This window comes from Strigops habroptila, chromosome 10 (genome assembly GCF_004027225.2).
Source record: "Strigops habroptila isolate Jane chromosome 10, bStrHab1.2.pri, whole genome shotgun sequence".
Lineage (NCBI taxonomy): Eukaryota > Metazoa > Chordata > Aves > Psittaciformes > Psittacidae > Strigops > Strigops habroptila.
The window spans coordinates 16,746,184-16,767,197 of record NC_046359.1 but is presented as its reverse complement, the minus strand read 5'-3'; the positions used below and the strand labels follow the sequence as shown (position 1 = coordinate 16,767,197).

The 21,014-nt window shown below is 37.5% G+C and overlaps 1 protein-coding gene across 7 annotated transcripts in view; it reads right to left on the bottom strand.

Annotated features, from left to right (window-relative positions):
• Positions 1–21,014, bottom strand: part of RYR2 (ryanodine receptor 2) — a 375,228-nt gene that overhangs the window by 219,825 nt on the left and 134,389 nt on the right. For 5 of the 7 annotated variants that reach the window (XM_030499610.1, XM_030499611.1, XM_030499612.1 and 2 more), the window contains exons 5-8: positions 15,188–15,202; positions 6,991–7,065; positions 6,208–6,286; positions 4,937–5,049 (exon numbers count right to left, since the gene is read on the bottom strand). In XM_030499610.1, the coding sequence (XP_030355470.1) occupies positions 4,937–5,049; positions 6,208–6,286; positions 6,991–7,065; positions 15,188–15,202 (282 nt within the window). The remainder of the gene's footprint in view (positions 1–4,936; positions 5,050–6,207; positions 6,287–6,990; positions 7,066–15,187; positions 15,203–21,014) is intronic. The other 2 variants (XM_030499614.1, XM_030499617.1) reach the window with 1 other exon arrangement.

The following is a 21,014-nucleotide window of genomic DNA, read 5'->3' as shown; positions in this document are numbered from 1 at the left end:
TGTAGAGAAGGAAACTTTAAAACTACTTTTTAGTCACCTGCCACCTACATTAACAACATCACCAACAGGACTAGACTATCAGTATACCAGTGTTGACTGGTATGCCTTAATACAATGGGTTGCCTAGATAGTTGCTGCTAGCAGTTATCTAGCCTAATTCTTCCAGGCCTCTCCCACTCTGTTTTCCTCTCCAAATCATTATCCCAGTCCCATCTCTCTCTTCCAGCCCATCCAGGTTCCCAATCCAGTTACAGCCTGCCTTATTACCCAGATTTAGGACCACGTCCTGCTTCAGAAAGTTCTCCGCAGATCTACAAAGCCTCAGAGTGGCCGCCTGGCTTTTTTCTTGCTCAATCTATTCCTTCCCATGTCAGCCAGCATTAGACTTGTTTCCAGAAACTCACCACAATTCCCACCCGTCAATTCTTTTCTCATTTCTTGGACCAGACTTTGCCCTCCCTCTCTGGATCTTTATCTGGCAGTTTGGTTCTCCCCCGCCAGCCCACTCCTTCTTTACAGATCTCTCTCGTCCTTCATTCCCAGTCCCACTCCACTGGTGGTTCTATCAATGCTCCCTGCCAAAATAGCACAGATTTTCTGCCCAAAATTTCTAACTAAACTTTAACCAGCAGGAGCCCACTGCTTCCTTGTCTCCAGCTTCTTGCCCCAGGTGATTTGTTAGTCCCTTAGTGCCTGCCTGCCTGCCTTCAGCTGCCAGTCTTTTTAGCCAGTTATCAAGTCCCACTCAGTTCCTCTCCTTCCCAAATCAGCTCCACGCTCCTGTCCCTGCTACATCACCTGCCTTTTGTTCCTCCTATTTTCTCACAGCTTCCTCCTCCACATATCTTAAATGACAGCAGATCACCGGCAGCACAAAACACTGAGTTCTCAGCTGTCAATACAGTGCCTGAGCCACCCATCATCCCCAACTTGAGCCACCCATTACAAGGAACATGTGGTTCCACCAGGGTTGGGGTGCATTTAACTATTGCCTGTACAGAGAGCTTAAGCAGTTCATTAACACTGAGGAGGTGTAAGAGGTCTAGCTTATGCAAAATAGACAGAGTCATTAGACTTTTAGCTACTAAAAGAACATTCCAAAAACGTCCCTGGGCATGACCAAGCTGCATTTTTTCAGAAAAATGTTTCCTGACCAAGTTTAAACTTAGCCTTAAGTCTCTTAAAGGGAGACTTTTAATTGTTTTTTCCCTCTTTTTTTTTTTAAGTTAGAAACAAGTACACCTGTGATACCAAGAACACACCTTCTAATTTTCTGTGTTTGTTACAAAGCCTGTGATACTCAACATTTTCAGAAAAATATGCTGAATTTTCTTAGTGATACAAAAACTTTTTGTCTTCCCTGTTGTCAAGCTCAGTGACACCTGACCCGCTCTGGAGGAACTAAAAAAAAAAGAAGATCTCAGACTGAAAAAAAAAGAAAAATATTTTTTTCCACATTACAAGCACTTGATTACAAGAACTTGGAGGACTTTATGAGGCAGAGCATCTTGACAACCTTAATTAGTGGGAAGATCTAGCTACCTCCAATAACATTTCAAATTGTACGAAGACTCTGTGGGAACCACGTTATGATCAGTGTAACAGCAGCTTGGCACTACCTTGGTTCCACTAATTTCAGGTTTCTTGATGCATATTCAAATTATCTTAAGAAAAAACTTTTTTACTTTTTTTTCAACAAAAAATAAGTGACTGCTTTCTTCTGTGTAAGTGCAGAATTCCAAGTCCAATTCTGAGTTTCATTCTCTTAGGAAAAAAAAAAAATAAAGGGGAAGGGAGAGTTAAATAAATACATCACACACTGCAGTGCTTCCTGGTTCTGCTGCACCAGCAAATGCTTACAGATATTTAGAAGCTATCCCAAGTACCTGATACTAAATAAGAGAATTACAACTAAGAGCTGAAAATAAACGAAGTATTTGATGCAAGAGGATGCAGAGGGAGTGCCTTTCCAATACTTAGGAACCCATCCTCCTATCCAGGACAAATAACAGCACCACCACAAATCAGCTCCACCTTTCAAATAATTTGATCTAACTTGGATTATTTTATTTTGATTATTTTTGAAAGGGAACTCTGTCATCAGTTAACAATGGTAAAAGTCTTCAAGGAAACCTTGCACAACCTTGTACAAAGGATATTCCAATTAGCTTCATTTTAGTTTTTAATATTAAAAAAAAAGGTCATTTAAGTCGAAGAAGTAAACCTCAAGGCTTGCTCACGGATTTGCATAATGCAGCTGCAGATCATCATTACAGTCAGGACAGCAACTCAGTAACTATATATATATCAGTACAGAAATTGCTGCATTAGACTGAAATCTGTGCACTGTTAATTCAAAGTTGGTTTTTTTTTTTCCTCTTTCCTGCCTTCTTAGCCAAAATAACACTGATATTGTCATTTTTATTTTCATTTATGCATTTTCTATTTCAACTTCATGTCTAAGTGATTTTTCGTGAATTATGTTTAAAAGACTAAGTTATCCAGAGGCTTCACCAATTTGAAAGAAAATACAATTAAGTGAATTTCTAAACTATTGATAATTGGCAATTTTGAAAGCAATCGTGGTACATAATTAACAATAGGCACAGGCAAACATCAGTGCAGGTGTATGTGCTACAATGTACAAGATGAGGAAACATGGTGGAAACATTTGTTCATCGGGCTGCACGGCCTCAAGAAAGGAAACAGAGCAACTCTGGCTTGAACTTACATGGTGGCAATATTTATAGCAGAACATCTTTTCACTCCATGCTAACAGGGCTCAGCAGAACCAAATTTCTCCTCTGAAGGATCTGGCAATTGCAGCTTTAGATTGCTGTTTAATGCCACAAGCACTTATGTAAGTGCTTTCCCTCAGGAATCCAGAATTCCACTGTACAGGTAAGGATAACAAGAGTCAGAGCAACTGAATGACTTGCACAGGGAGACTGCTGTGAGTCAACAAACAGCCAAAATCCACATCTCTGGATCTTCAGCTTACAATTTTAACAACAAATCTTCCTATCAATCAGTTTAACACTGAATCACTGTAATTAAAAAGATGACTCTTCCAGGCAAAAAGTAAAGTCAGTTTTTCCAAAATCTTTTTTTGATGAAAAGCAGGGAAGGGGAACTACAGGAAACTTCTGAAATTTTCTTAATATTTAATAGTTGCAAACTGGTTTGGTTGCCAACCAAATTCGGTCTAAACACTAATCTGCTGACTACCTTGAGATCATAAAGTCACAAAGTCAGTGGGGAAAAAAAAAACAACTAAGTGATTAAGCTGCACTCAGAGAACTGGAAGACTAACTTCTGGAGCTGACATAGTTCTGCTCACCCATTGTATTATACGAATTAAATTAAGATCTGACTACATTTTGAAAAAGCCATGCCCTGTGAATGAACTCTATTCATCTGTTATTTTCACATGTACATCTTTGCCCCAGGATTGTTAACCTATTTGTCTTAATTTGGAAAGAATTAGCAAGTTGCTTGAAAACATAAAGCAATATTGCAGTATAAAATGATGACATTCCAACCCTATTCCTCACAGCATATTGACACAGAATGTTTGACAGAAAACTTACCTTTTTCCTGAGGTTTTAACCATGGATTACACAATGTACATAAACCTAACCCTCAGCATCCCTCTGTCAAGGGATCTATCTGAGGAACTCCTCACCCTGTTTGAATTTGTACAGAAGTATCATTGCTTTATTTACAGTGTTAATACAGCTACTGAGTAGGTAGGAAAAACACAAATATTTTTATGATCGCGAATCTACATAGTTCACCCGCTCTTAATTTAGTCTGGAAAAACATCTGTTCATGAAAATGTGGAGGTGAGTGCATGTAAGAGCAAAATTAATTTGATGAATCCTTGCTCCTTCTTACTATCAAACCAGAGCTGTATAACTGAAAGAGGTTTAATAACTGATCATTAAAATCCAGCTCTAAACTATTTTAAGACTATAATACAGAGATTAAAATACCAAGAACATCAAGTTGTGTCATTTCTCGCTATGCTGAAAATATAATTTATTTTTAGTATATTGATATTTTTCATGGAAGATGCAGTACACGCATTAACATCATGTGCTGAGAAAAATCAGTCTGCAGTCAGCATCATGTCTCTTGTTGTACACACAGCAGCCTTGAGAATCAACATTTACCAAATCACTGGGGCTGATTTTACTGAAGTTTCCAGGAGATTGATTTTCATCTTATTTTCATCTCTTTTTCTTTTTTTTCTTTCTTTTTTCCCCAGGTAGAATAGTTCAGGTGTTTGCAACACCAAGAATACAAAAAGAAATTCATCTTAAAGTGTTGAAGTGTTTCATGACAGAACAAATGGGTGATTCTTTGATGAGGAAGTTACTTAAACCAGAGATAAAAAGCATCTACCACAGAAAGTTTGAAAATACATGAATACTATTCAATTATTTTATTTGTATTTAATTATGACATGTCCATAGTTGTCTATATTACATCGTACATAATCCTAAGAAAACAGGGAAATTTGAAAGCCCACGGAATGCTACAGACCCAAGTTAAACATTCCAAAACTTTGGTTTTAAGCTTTAATTCATATATGACCATGCTGTTAACCACTGAACACTCACAGGGACTCTAAATGCCTCAGTTATGCAATTTGGACAGATTTTTTATATTTTCTTTTTTTTTTTTCTTCAATAGTAAATTTTTCAACTTCTATTCCACTACTGAAATGAACACAAATCAGTTTAGTCACACATATATCAATGGCACACTTTCCAGACCTTCATCGTCTCGTTTTGCAAAATGGTATCAAATACCAGTTTAAACACCTTAAGCTATGCTTTTGTGGAAATTTAAACCACACTATAGTATAACACTTTTATTAACTCTTTCTTCTGTAGAAGCAGCACTGTACAGACACTTTTACGGAACTTACCAAGTATCTTTCTGAAGAGACACTGACTAAAATAAGATCATCTCCAACACGCACTTTTTCTCCTTCTGATCGTTGCTTGGAAGCAGGATGGATGGTCCACCAGCATGCCTCACCTATATGATTATTGAGATAATAGCAGAGAAAGAAATTAAAAAGAAAATGCTCAACATTATTGCCATTACTTTCACATTTATCTCAGCCCTGATGTTCTGACCCAGTTTTCAGCGGGGTAAACCAAGTGTCCATGTGTTTTCAATAACTAATATCATTCCTGCACCACCTTGTCAGAAACTCATCTGGAATTAATACACATATACAGAAGACAGCAAGAACTCTGGAACAGTGATTCCAGAGTTAAGTAAGCAGGCAGCACACTGTTCTCTAAACCCCTTGGTACAACTTGCTGTTGCTAAAGAGCTTCCCTGTCATCTTCATTCCATGTTCTGGGAACGATGTCAAAGAATACTCCACCACGAATTAGGACAAAGAAGTGGAGCAACCCATCACTAAGGGCAATAAAAATAAGCACCTACAATATTGCTTAAAATAATATTTGAAAGATCTCATAAATTCCAATTCAATTATGTTTTTCCACTTCTGTGTCTCTAATTACCCAGAATATTTCTAAGCATTAAAATTACAGATTCTGTTCCTATGATAAACCTTGCTTTCCTGAAGGAAAAGCATGCCTTTCAGAAAAAAACTCTTTGATCTTGGAACTGTTCAATTGTTGCTGTTATTACTGTTACTATTCCTACCTGGAGAAAGGCTTTAAAAACAATCAATTTTATTATTTCATATTAAAAAATTACATAAAACTAATGTCATTGTAAAAAGCTGTATCAGTCTTAAAAACACAAATAAATCCAAGTCACCAGAAGTTCCAAAACTTAAATAGAATCTTTATTTAAAATAAAATATTTATTTAAAATAACTATTAAAATAAATAATTTATTTAAAATAAAGTTTAAAAATTTTTCAGCAGAAGGCTTCTACAGGAACAACAAGTTGAGAATACTCTTCTACTTAAATATAAATGTATGATGTTGACTCTAAATATCAATAAATGTGTTTATATCTTAGAGAAAAGAAATGGCATAATCTATTAGAAAATGTAAAGATAATGTGTAAAACATGGAAATATTAAGTTTTGTTTCTTTAGTCTTTAAAATAGTCTTATTTTTTACGTGATTTATATGTATTTATAGGTCTCTTCTGATTTTTAGACTGAAAGTATTCTTCATTATATAGTCTTTTAAACTAGTGTTTACCTGTTGTGTCCTCTTGCAATCCTACATCAAATGCCAGCTTATCCATTGAAGATCGAGATGTAGAGAGGCAGCATAGATACTATCAAAATAAAAAAGCATGCATCACTAGTTCTGCTTAATTCTGATAAGCCACTGAAATATAAAAAAGCCAGTAACCTACTAATACAGGATTCACTATTCTTTTATTATCCCCACAAGTTACTATCAAGAACATATATGCCTGATAAACTGAACAGCACTCAAGGAGACTTGACAAAGATACGTGTTTTAAAATAACATAGTAAGAGTGGAAATAAAGGAGCTGGCTGCACTGAATTTCAGCTCCATGAAACCTCACTTGTAATTAAGGAGTTTGAATCCCATATAATTCACCAGGGAATTGAAGAGTAAGGCTTCTGTCCAAAACATATGCAAGAAGGAATTTCCTTTTCCACTTCATCTTCAACATACATCCAGGTTGCCAGCCAGATGCCAGCTGTGGGTTCAGTCACAGCTTACGCAATATGCAGTATCCAAGGGAAAAGAAGTTAAGACACCACCCATTCAAAACAGAACCCATTATGAAGCCAGACTTACGTTTTAGCTTTCATCCAGATATGAGCAGCTTGGTTTCGTATTTCCAAGCATCTACCTTTCATAAAGGATTCCCTTAATCACAGGTAAAATGCCTCTTCAACGTGAGTAAGTCTCCAGATATCAGCAAATGGCAATATTCTGGGCACTTTCAAACATAACTTTCATACAAAAAAGAAATTGCCGCTGCTGTCAACTCCTGTTACATACCATGCCGCTGTAGGAATGGCGCAGCAAGATTGCATGCCCATAGAGTAGCGTTCGATGGCCTCCACCTTGTGCAGACTGAAAGATAAAGAGAAGCGATACACTGGTATGTTGTATTAAAATGGGGCCTTTTGAGAAAGAAAAACAGAAAAAAAAGAAATCCTCATCAGTCTCTCGACAATCTGTGAGAGAGTTGATTTCCTGATAAAAATGCTATTCAGGGATTAGTTGAAGGCAGCAGTTTTATGAATGTGTTCTCTAGATTTGATTGCCTCCTAATATTATGACCTTTTAAGTCCTTGGGGCAGATCTAAGGTAGAATTTGGACAGGCAAATCTAGAAGCTACTTTTCTATTAGACTTTTTCTATTAGACATGCTCAGTTCACTAATGAGGGAAAATGCCATACTTTGTACATCACCTATTTGGTATAAAATACATTCAAGAATCCCTCTTCCTTGGGCTGAAAGCAGGAGGTCTCTAAAGAAGAACAGCTTTGATGCATGTCACGCTACCCTCTACATTCTCATGTATTGTGAAATCTCTCCATATTCACCCATTTTCCCTCCAAATGATCATGTTTCTACAAAGAAAGTATGCAGCGGGAGCTTCTGGAGTACTGTCCCTGTTATACCAGAAAATATTAACGATATATCAACCACACTGAAGATCATGAACCTCCAGGCTGCTTGCCCCACACTATTTGAAATGCTACCAGACAGAATTGTCTATCTGCTAGGCCAGGTAAGTACTCAAAGACATACAAAATAACTCAACAGGATTTGGGGGTTCTGAAAATTCAGAAATCATGCCCGAGTAAATGTTCCTCTTGAGAAATGAAGCATAAACCTTGAATGAAAGAAAATTGAAGTAATAAAATTCACTTTTATCCCAAGAAACCGCAACCATTTTTTCCACAATATTTTTATTACAGTTTCTACTTATCTATAATCAGTTTAACCACTCATGAAAGAATACATTTTGTAAAAGCATGAACAACCTTTCAACTTCTGCTGCACATTTATGAATTCCTTAGACTGAGATGTACCTGAATGACACTGGTCAGGATCAGAGAACGTCTGACAAGACACTGGCAAGAGCGTAAGTTCATATTCCTCTGACAGAACATCTCGCATAACTCTATGCACACCACATTCTTCAAGCAGTATCGATAAATACACATTTTTGAGTCTATAAATGTGACAAGTCCATAAGCAGCATTATTCTTTCATATAGGTCCCCTCATTTAATCTCCTATATACAGCATTTACACCCTTTCTTTTATCACAGTAGACTGACCTTCTGTTTGACTGGAACATCAGATTCATTACAGAATAAACTGGAAACAATCATACTATGTTATCTCTCTGGCAGCTTCATTTCAGCGCTGAAGATCAATTTAACTGAATGACTATGGTGGCAACACACAATTATTTCCCCTCCTCATTTACTGGTTGTCCTTCCTTATCTTATATCCACTAGCATAATAGTTGTTGATCTTGGAGTTATTTGGGCAGTTAAAAAAACAAGGAATATGTAGTGAAAAAGCAAGCACTTCAAAAATAATTATCTTAACACTTTCAAGAAACTGCCAAGAATTTCTGGCTTTTATTTTTATTAAGAAGAGAGCATCTTGATGGACACAAGGTATATTTTGACTTTCAACAAACTGCATGGCAGTCAAAACACAAGGAGGCACATTCCATAATCTCTCTGTAAGACTGAGTGACATGAATTTTCATTAAGAAAAAGTCATGGCTTGTCACAGACACAGTCTTGATAGAAAGACATGAAGACTTAGCTTTGTGCTACCAACACTATCATCACTTTTTCCAAAGGCACAAGGGAAAAACGACACATTTGATAATGTCAGGCCCACTGTGCCGAAGATGAATACTGAATGTCTGCTGCTCATCACACTGGGGAAGAGGGGACAACCTGCTCTGAACGTACTGCCTTACCAACATTTCAGATTTGCCCAGAAGCTTTATAGACAGCAGTCATAGGTACCCAACCAACGAAGTCCCAAATATGGGCAAAAGTTTGAAATTTCAATGGTACTTTTATCAAAATTATTCTGTGTTACTAGCCATAAATTTGGTATCTAACATATAGATTTGGTTGCCTGTTGTACAAAAGGTTAGAGGAATAGTGTGATCAACAAAATCACAGTTGTGTTAGCTTGCCCTTGTTTTGGCCATATACATTTGTCTGTCTAGCACCTATTTTGTTAAATGTCCATTTGTAGCCAAACAGCAGAACGGTGGGCTCAAAAAATTTTTCAATCACTTCTATGACAAATCGGGGAGTGATTTTTCAGAAAATTTTTCTCAAGAGGATTAAAGTAATTATTCTTACCCAAAATTATTTTGCCCATTAAAAAAATATAAGCAAGTTTGCTGTTTTTTAGACAGATACAGTGTTGCAAAAAACATATCAAGCATTTTCCACTTCAAGGTTTCTGAGAGACAATTATAATCAAGGCATTCACATGGAGGGAAAAAGAAAATATGAAACAGAAAAATACAAGAGAGGCTAGAAGAGAAAGCTGGTACTTCCATTTTGGAGCCTGTCTTCCAGGATATATACACACCTATAAGTTAATTTCATATATTAAAGGCTCATTTCCTAAATAAATACTTAGCATTTATCTTTATGCCAGAAGCTGCATAGTAAGTAGCTGTTGGGCCATGACTGTCTACTGAAAGAGCTTTTGATTTTTCAAAATAATCCGTTCCTACCTAGAATGTTGCAGAGAAACAAAACTTCTGCACACGTTAAAAAAAAAAAAAAAAAAAAAAATCTAAAAATTAAAAAGTTAACAATTAGACCTCTATGGCAAAGTTGCAAGATTCAAAGATGAGGTGTGACACTAAAGTTTCATCAAGTTTCTAGTAATATTCAAGTGATCATATTTTAGAAGACACTGCAAGTAAGAATTCTTGGAAGCCACAATCCTGACTAATTCCATCCATAATACCCACAGATTTGTGATTAATTTGGAGTCATCTCATTACCCAAAAGCCATTGCCAAAGCAAAGCCAATTTAGAATACAACAACAACAACAATTAGAGCTGAAGAAATTAGCACTCAAAATACATAAACAGCTTTCAAGTTCAATGCATTGTTAGACCAGGAAATGAGAATAGACTACTAAGATCTGAGCTGCTTAATAAAAAGTGTTATCTTGAAACAAAAATAAAGAAGGAAAATAAGTTAAAACTGGAAAATATTTACTTGTCTTCTTTTCTTAATAGGATAAAAATGCCAAAAAGAACTTAAAAATTGCAACCTACAAACTATCTAGTAAAATGTACAAATGTACAAATTTCAGCATAACATGAAACGTTTATAATATAGATCGAACAAAAATATATAATATTTTACTGCAAATACCAATCCTGCCATAAGGTATGTTAAACATGACTCAAACAAACCATTTATATCTGGTTTCATAAAATTTTGTATATACACAACTGTCATACGTACAGACAAGCAACCACCTGACAGATATAAACAAGTATTTCAGTAGCACTCACACCACCACTGTGCCTATGGCTGCATTGCTACACTTGTGGCCATTCATGAGAAGCTGAAAGAAATTAATCATGGTGACACTGAACAAGAGTTTTGGAGACATTTCTGCTTCTGGGAACCTCATGATCAGAATTTTTAGAGACTACTGAATGGCCCTATAACATCCAAGGAGAATTTGAGTAAAATAGCCATTACCTTACCATTCTTTTCAAGATAACAGTCTTATTTCTACCTTATTTCTTTTTCTAAGAAAAATATTTCTTAGACCAATGAGTACTCTATGCAAGCAAATGCCAATGTTTCTTTGCTGACTTTTCTTCACAGATCTACACAATCTCCAAATGTTTGAATGTGAAAAAAGCTATAAGCTTCAGGGAGGTATCAAAGACAGACGAACATGTGAAACCATGTACATATACAGGATAGTTATTTCAGTGTTTTGTGCAAAGCTTTTGTAATATTGTCATTAGTCAGAAAGCTAATGCTTGAGAAAGCCTGACAGCAGTTGCATTTAGCACATGGCTATTCAGACAATTGTAGTCACTCATGGAAGAAATTAAAAAAATATTGGAATTTGTCACAAGAAGACAGGTACTGAAGCACACTCTCTACAATATCACACAGTGAGTTTTTAAGAATGATATTGTGGCTTTTCCTGCCTCATTCCATAACAGCAGAATGGAATTAGTGACATACACTATAGGAAAGTACAAAGACTAGATTTTAAGGAAGTATCGTTTTGATAGACTTAAAAAAAAAAAAATTAAAAAGTGAAACAACAAGCTACAAGACATCCATAGTAAATCCATCCAAAGTGCAATCCATATAATTTACAGTAATGGTAAATTATGACCTAATTGCAACCAGCTGCTTAGCTGTTATTTCCTCTGTGCCCCAGACCCAGCCATATGAAACACCAGCCCAGATAGTCTAGATGGAACTTAGAACCACTCAATACTGCTCTGAATGGGTTTCTAAACCAAATACTACACAACTGTTTTCATGACACTGAAGATTTTTAACATGTGAGAAGCTGTACAGTAAAAGAAGCAATGGGCTCCTTGTTTTTCTTCACTTTTTTTTTTTCCAAGGCAAATACCACAAAATAATGTTAATGGTTCAAATATGACTTTCATATGTACACTGGAGTAAAACAGCACCCTTTAAGATGAATACTTCCACTTTAAATTTACATTTAAATGGAGTACACTAATGATGGCCATCTTACACTTAAAACGGATGCTGGAAACAACAGCATGTCAAATAGAGGATACCTACACTTCCATAGAAATATTTGCAAATATGAATGCCAAAGTCTTATTTTCTGCATCATGAGTGTGTTCTAATTTTCATGAAGCTCCGTAGTTTAGTTCTTACACTTATATTATTAGAAAACTACAGAATGATGAAAAATAAATCCTATCTCTAAATCTAGACAGTTTAAATGTATAAGCAGAAGTATATAATTAAACATAGAATATCCTACTGTTACCTGCTTTGAATCCTTTTAAATTAAAAACCACCACCACCACAAAAATAAACTAAGCAGGAAATTGCACCCACCAGTTACGGAAGCCCTAAAGAATTATATATAAACAAAGCACATGCTATTCCCATAATGGAACCTTCTCAAATCTCTCCCCTGGGACTCATGTTGGGGCTCTCAGACTTCCCATTCAGTAGCAGTCCTTACATTCTGAAATAGTGAGTTTGATCAATTAGAAAGAGAAATCAAACAGGAAATGTGAGTCTCACCACAGGTATCGGCTTGGGGGGGGGGGGGTGGGGATCACAACTATCATGCATTCTAAGTAAAAGTATATTTAGGGCCTGGACTATGCTGTTACTAGTCAGAAACTACCTCTGTCAGGATCAGAGATGTAAGGCTGTTGGTGTTAAATGCCTTTTTCAAGAGGCTGATGAAGGTTTTTAAACCTGCAGGCTAATACAAGTATTTAACCTGAGCTGGTTCTTAAAAAAGAAAAAGAAGTGCAAAATGAGGAACATGTGCTTTGTTTATACCCATGGCTCTAGATCAGGCATGTCAGTTTGTGGGATGAATGTTGGCCAAAGAGACCAGAAAACCCCAAGCAATGGTGATAACAGAATGTGTGGAAACAGGCTGAGTCACTGCAGAACTTGTGAAGTAACCCTGGAAAAGAGCTAGAAGGCTTGTGAGACACAGTTAGTCAGGCAAAACTAAACAACTGACACTTGGAATAGCAATGCTGAGAAACTACATCTCCAGCAGCGTCGCTGAACTTAAAAATGCTGCAAGTAGTAAAGACAACAAACAAAGCTACAGAGTGTGAGCCAAGGAGTTTTACATGTTCTTCTTGCACATATAAACACCCATTTTCTTTAAAAATCTTGACACAAAAAAGCCAAAATTTCCTTTCCAAAGTAACAGCATCCAAGCCCAGAAGCCTTGAATTCTTCTACCAAAACACAGAAATGCTAATGAGTCCCTTCTGCAATTACCATGCTCTTGGGCTGCCATTTCCAGTGGCTGGCACCAAACCCACAGCATTTAGCTGCTTAGAATTTAAAGATCAATTCACTGACATGTGGCACTGTGGTAATACTCCTTTCACTCCACTTGTACCAAACAACTGCAGCTCCAAAGGGCGAATTCAAACCAGTCTAAAACCTCTATCTTTTGTCTCACTGTAGTCTGTATTCCATGTTACAATGGACTAACAAAAAGGAAGTTGAACCTATCTAGAAATTCTATATGCTATACATATTCTAGTTTTTACACCTTACTTTTAAATCACTATTTAGTTGATGATTGCTTTTTCATGGAATTCATTACAAAAGTGTAATTGCTGATAAATTCAGGCGTGGAGATTAGTACGACTGATGACTCTGCTGGTACCTACTCTTAGTGAATTATGGCCCTTGTGACCTAAAAAAAAAGGCAGGGGATAGGGGGGAAGGAGGGAGAAAAAAGAAACAAAACAAACTTCTTTCACCAATATCATCAACAGTTACCTCCTCTTTTGTGTCATGCCAAGCCAAAGAACAGGAAAATAAATCAACCGACCAACAAAAATCATGAGCATGTCGTATTCACTTAGGAAAACAGAGATATTTTACCATCTGTACTAAAAAGATCGGAATCATTAATAATGATGATAAACATTTGTGCCAGTATCATGCTAAATGATCCTGATTTCTCTAATACTGACCTGTCAGAAGGCAGAATAAACAGCCACATAATTAGAAACACTTCAGATACACCTCATGATTAATATTAGCAATGCTACATTTCTGTTAGCACTTTCCCAGCAATAGGAAACATCATGTCAATGAAAAGCAGACAGAGCAGTAAAAAAAAAAAAAAAAATCCAAAAAATTTAAAAAAAAAATCAAAAATTAGTAATATTGATCATGTTTCGAGCCTTCTATGTAAAAAAGCATTTATATTTATGGCTGAGGCAATCCGTCCATTACTAACTGCTACTTTGAAACACAGTGGTTTGGAAAAAAATTGCCCTAGAGGATAAAATTTATCAATTTCTCCCTTAGCCTAGCGAAGATTTCTCTTCCTCCATACTCCTCCTTCACTGCATAGGAGATAGAAGGAATTTCTAATAAAAATCTTCCTGGTTATTTTAGAGCTGCATAAGTGAAGGAGGGAGGCATTTTTCACAGGATTGTGCCTAAGCTTTTTCTGTTGCTATATGATACATGGAGTGTGAATCATCCTTGTCATTTGAGGAAAAAAACTCACAGATAAAGAATAAGACAGACAGCCAAGTGGGAAGAAAAGATGGATCAGCGGAGGAGTCATGCTAAGAAAATTCCTCTGACATCATTTAATCCAACCCTTAAAATAGCACTGCTTATCTGGCCCAGAATTCCTGACAATGAAGCAAGACCATACCATAGAACAGCAAACTTGCAGGCAATGAAAATCAGTAAACAAATGATGCTAGGAATAGACTTTGATAATTAAAGGAAATGTAGAAAATGGATAACCAACAAATCTTGGCTAAAATCACAGCCAATTATTCAAATGTCAGTTATTCAAAATGTTTGGAGGTTCACTAAGTGCTTCTTCACAGTGTTAATAAATAATAAAAAAAAATATTAAAAAAGTAAAAGCCCTGAGAAGCAGAGCTCCTGCATATGCTTACTGATCTGAGGCAGTGAAGTGCCAGCGACCCACAGCCTAAGAGCTCCCCACTCGCCCCACTACAGCACCATATAATCTCATCAGCATTCTGTGACAGAAGAGACAGTGTGCTATCTCCTCTTTCCAAAATGCCTAAACATTTTACTGCGTCTCATGTTATTTATTCATTGTCTCAAGATCTCTTATTTACCAGATAGCATTATATTCTCACTGAAAGGGTACGGATGAATTGATAATTACAGAAGCCAGACCAGAGCCCTATTTCCACAAAAGTGTCTGCCTTTGGTTCTTCATGATCTAAATAAACCATAACCCCAACCCAAGCTAGAGTCCAATGGTTTCTAGAAAGAGTCTAGTGGAGAGTTCAGATTCTAGTGGTTTCTAAACCCAAATTTTTACAAAATTCACTAAGTGCTATTTTAGTGAAGACAAGTTTGATGTTGATGTTAAAAATAAAGAATGAACTAAATTAAACTGTAGGAATTCACAGAAAGTATAATACCAAATGTTTAACTTGCTTACCTTCATCATAAATTTCTGTAGAGCCATGAGAAGGGGAAAAAAAGAGAAAATGTGAAATGAGTATTTGCTTTCAGGTGCTTAAAAATGGGATTTGTTTTCCTTCAAAAAGTGAGTGGGATACACAGAACTACAAACCACATTTAAAAGGAACATTTATCATTGCAATTAGCATAATTATAGTTTGTGCTGGAAAGCAAACAGCTGCTCAGAACAAGGCTTCATCATTTTTTTATGGAACAGTTTTCTCATTTTGTTTTTTTTTTTTTCTGTTGTTTTGTTGGTTTTGGTTTTTTTTCCCTTTAAATAATATAGCACATTAAATACTTATTGCTTAAAGATAAAACACAGTACAGGTAAAAAAAGGAGCCATGCCTGATCATCTTAAACAACCTGCTCTGCAGGTAGCTTCAAACTAAGTACAATGCAAGTTGTAAAGTCCTGCATTCAAAATGCAGAGCTGGAGAGCACCACTGTTGTAGTAACATATGGTATGTAAATGCACAATAAATTAAGAAGACTAAAAAGTTAGTAATATTTCATGCAGTGATTAAAAAAAATTCAGTGCTACATGACTGATATGAGGAGATTATGGAAATTTTTAGGTTAATTTTCATGGAGGTTGCTCAAGAATAAAAGGAGACCTGTATGTTATGTTACAAGCAGTGATTTGTTTTTCTTCGTAAGAAAGAGTTCTATGGCCACCTTTTCCTTTTTTGACCTCGTTAGTTCGTTTTAGTATCACAAAGTTTGCAGCGGAGGACTGAAGTTTGGCTCTATCCCACATTAAAAGAGAGTCTAACAGGAGAGCTTCCAAGCAAGACTGGGTGCTTTCATTTCATACATGCTTTTAAAACAGAAGTATCTGTTCTCAGAGATGTACAAGATGTTCTAGGCGGAAGAAGAAAAAAAAAAAGTATAATCTTATGATCTCGTAATGTTCAAACACTTCTCTCCCTAAAAGTCTTCTAGGTCTATTTGGTAGTTAGACATTTGGAAACAAATTGTCCAAAACTAAAGATCATGTACCCTGCCCACGATCTCCATAAAACAAGCATTTAAAATACAGTGTGATCATTTTCCATTATTATTATCCCCATTTCCTGTCAACAATATTTTGTTTTTCTTTCACTAAGCGGCTCCAGAAATCAAACAGAAGTCTTCGCTGAGCTGTCTACAGTGTGGTGGGGCATAAATTCATTAACATATAAGTAAGTTAATTATATGATTAATTCTAATATAATCAAATACCTCAGTCTTTTCCAGCTGTCATTCATCTGTGAAATTTTACTCTGAAACCTACACAATCCCACTGATTTTTCCAGACTACAAGTACATTAAACAATTTCACAACTTCTCTGAAACCTTCTGGTTCTCTTCCTGATAATTTATTTAACTGCTTGATTGTAATCTCTCAACTAGCTTCAAATTAAAGTGAACAGTTTCTCTCTTCCCTTGATTACTAACATGCTATAGCAGCTTCTTGTGATGGACTTTCTGGAAGACCAGAATTAACAATTCATTCTCTTCAGTTGACATATTAATTGAACTATAACAAATGAGAGAGAAACAACGGTCATCTGTTTGGATCTGTCATATCATGTTCTTTAGAATTACTCTGGTTCCTTAGTAATTTTGAAGATGGGTTACATGTTATTCTTAGAAACATAAAGTGCCATGAATAGTCCCCCTTAAGCTAGAAAACCTGAAAGACAACACTGGGTGAGGAAAGTCTGAACACATTATCCACCTACTCCTTCAAACCACCAGGGGAAGAAATATGAAATATAACTGTTGTAGAAATGCTTTCTCTTCATGGCAAACACTTGAATTCATGTTATGTCCACAAATATGAAGAAAATACCCCTGTGAAACTCCAGGGCAAACATGAGAAGGTACCTGTCATGAACTATGACAGCCACAGCTGCTCAGCTACCAGCAAATGGACAGGGCAGAAGGTTCCAAGTACTCCAAGTACTCCTGTCACATCCTTCTACAAGAGCGTTCTCCAAGGTTTTTAGACCTCTTCTTAGCTAAAGGAGAATGCTTACTCTGAAAAACATCAACTCCCAGATGTAGAAAAGAATTAAAAAAAAAATAAAAATAAAAATCACCCCGAAGCAAAACAGAAGAAATTATGCACTTTGGGTAGGCAACAGGCTATCACACAAGAAATTTCTCCAACTCATCTTCCACAGAGGGAGGAACTTTCTGCTCCTTCACACTTGCTCAGGACAACAGCACACATGAGTTTCTGGACTAACATTTAACAATTCAGAATAGGTATTTGAAAATTAAACAGATGGAACAGACCTATAACTTGAAATTTCTTAATGTCATTCTAACATCCTGTCCTGATTACAGCATGGACAGAGTTAATTTTCTTCCTAGCAGCAGGTACAGTGCTGTGTTTTGGATTAGGATGAGAATACGATTAATAACACATTGATATTTTAGTTGTTGCTGACCAATGTTTTCACAGAGTCAAGGCCTTTCCAACTTCTTACGCCACCCCATCAGTGAGTGGGCTGGGCATACACAAGGAGCTGGGAGGAGACACAGCCAGGACAGCTGACCCAAACCAGCCAAAGGGATATCCTGTACCATGTGATGTCATGCTCAGCATATAAACTAGGGAGAAAGCTGGCCAGGAGCTGCTGCTCAGGAACCAGCTGGGTATCAGTACTCAGCATTGCTGTCATCTCCATACTTCAGGAGCCATCTATGGGAAAGTATTAATAATTACATCTTTTATCTTTTCAGAGGGCCAATATATGGGGGAGATAAGTTTCTCCTTTCCTTATCCCTCCAGGCTAGTTACAATAGCCTTTTAGAATTTTGAATACCCTTGACATGTTCAAACCAGCACATTCCCATTGCTGTGTCTTCTGAATGCGTACCAGGTCTTCTTTAGGCTTAAACAACTATTTAAGAATACCACCCAAAGATATTCCCTAAGGCTGGATAGTTATGTGGCAAGGTGTGTGACATAGTATTGGCAAGTGCCCAGGACAGTGGTCACCTCCAAAGTTTTGGAATTTCACCCCTGAATAAGTACAGAATCCTGAAAAACTATTAAAATATTTGGAAGAAGTATGCTGTCACCCTGACAATTCGAGAGAGAGACAAATCACTGCAATGTGCTGGGCCTTCACCCATGCCTACTGAGCTCTGTTCAACACTAGTCAGTACCCTTAAGGGGAAGAGAAGGTCTCTGGATCTGACAACAAAATGACAGGCATTGAGGTTACACCAACCCTGGCAACAGGCACTGCAGATGACCCAAAGAATCAACCTGTGCCAGTATCAGTTCCTGCTTCTTCACAAGAAGAAATACTGGAATATAGCTTATTTAGAGAGCAGGAGCAAGAGAAGTGGACAAGGCAGACTACTCTGAAGCACGGTCATCACAAGAACAGGAGGAAGAGAGATGGCCATTGACTGGAGAAGAGGAAGAACTCATAAATGAGGCGGTAACCTCCTGATCCCTGTCTCTTGTGACTGAACTGAGAAATATGCAAAAGGTTTCAGCCATCCTCCAGGCCAGCACATTGTCACCTGGCTACTCCAATGTTGGGATAACAGGGCCAGTAGCCTACGGGGCTAAGCCGAACAGCTGTTATCCCTTTCTAGCGAAGGGGGCGTTGACAAAGTGGTTGGAAAGGGGCACAAGTCCTCAGCCTTTGGAGGTGACTCCTGTCAGACGTGAAGGAAAGGTACCACTTCAAGGAAGATGTTATATGTCACCCAGGCAAGTGGACCACCATGGAGAAAGGTATCCAGTATCTGAGGGAATTAGCTATATTGGAGGTGATTTATGATGATCTGGACAACAAGCAGTTATTCAAAGATCCAGATGAAGTCAGGTGCACATGACCTATGTAACAGAAGTTTCTATGGAGTACACCATTTTTGTATGCTAACTCACTGACGGTAATGACCCAGAAGGACAAGAAGGGACAAATGGACGAACTGGCTCACCAACTCAGGCAATATAAAGTCTCTCTTCTTCCCTTGTCCTGGCTGGAGAGAAACTGGTCGAGCAACGCAAAGTGGATAGATCCTACTCCCCACCTGTACAGACCAGAATCTCAGCTATTAGGAGTAAGTGTTCCTCTGCTCAAGACAGACAATATAGTGGGTACACACTACAGGCCACCCTGTGGTTTTACCTGTGTGATCACAGGTAAGCGGAATGGAAAATCTATCTCAACCCTAAAAGCATAGATATGTGAGTTGCAAGGAAAAACTATCAGAAAAGGGGGATTCTTCTAGGGAAACTGCTGTTCCAGTCTCCAGTGGGCAGTTCCCCAGACAGAATGGAAGGGCTCCTCTTATTCCTAATCTTGATAAAGGGACTTCTGATTCATATTTACAAGAAGTGAGTAACAAATACTATGACCAGGACTAGAGGGGCCCAGCCCACAGCCAGGTGGAAGGGAAGGGACAACTGGGTTTACTGGACTGTGTAGATCAGATGGCCTGGAACATCAGGCCTACAGGAGTATAACGCTCCAGTACTAGACACTGGCGCACAGTGTATCCTAATGCCATCAAGGGGCAGAACCTATTTGTATTTCTGGAGTGACAGGAGGATCCCAACAGCTGCCTCTACTGGAGGCTGAAATCAGCCTGACTGGGAAGGAGTCGCAAAAGCACCCCATCGTGACTGGCCCAGAGGCTCCATGCATCCTTGGCATAGCCTACCTCAGGAGAAGGTATTTCAAGGATCCAAAAGGGTACCAGTGGTCTTTTGGTATAGCTGCCTTATAGATGGAGGAAATCGAGCAGCTGTCCACCTTGCTTGATCTCTCAAAGCACCCTTCTGTTGTGGGCTTGCTAAAGGTCAAAGACTAACATGTGCCAATCACTACCACAACAGTGCATCAGTGGCAATACTCCACCAACTGAGATTCTTAATTCCCATCCATAAGCTAATTCTCCCCCATCTCACTGTGTGGAGGGGGAGGGAGGGAGGGAGCAGCTGTGTGGTCTTTACTTCCTGCTGGGTTAAACCATGACAGATCCATTGCTCTTGAAAGGTAGTGTTTGCCAAACATTAACACCAAAATGTAAAGGTGATAAGACGACAGACTGATAAAGTTACTAAGTACAACAAATAATTGTTGTACACTTCAACAGTAACTCAGCTAAAAGAAGAGATCAAATTGCGATGAAATGTTATTCTAGTTATACACAAAGCTCCTACTCCATCTTCAGCTGCATATTACCTGGTCTTTTGGGGACAAGTGCTTAGTGTCACGTGAATGTCATCACTGTGGAAGAACTAAACTCAGCAGCCAGACTACCTGCACGGCTTGGAACATGACTTAGGGGATTAGAAAAAATAAAAAAAAATATCTTTGCAAGTTTTCAAATTATTTGGTTTGAGGCACATAACACCCATTATTCTATCCATCACTCTGTTCTCTCTAAAAATAAATAAATAAATAAATAAAATTTAAAACCTATTGAAGCTTTACCTGAGGGCACTATGGATGTGCTGTCAATGTAAATATTTACAGCTGTTTGGGGCTATTATGTTATTTGGCACCTTGGACAGCTTTTGGGTAGCGTATCTCTATGATTCTTCAAACACCTAACTTACCATAATCTCATCTTAATTCTCAAAAAAAGAAAAATTCAAGTCCTTAGATAATTCATTTAATGATATAAAATCACACTGATTGTAAAGCATGTGCAATTAATTATGTCAATGGCACTGAAGACATAATACTGCAACCATTTGTCTTGATGAAGTTTTGTTTTGTGGCTCATTCCAAACTCTACAATCCTAGCTTGTTTCCTCTAGCCAAAATCCACTTTTTCT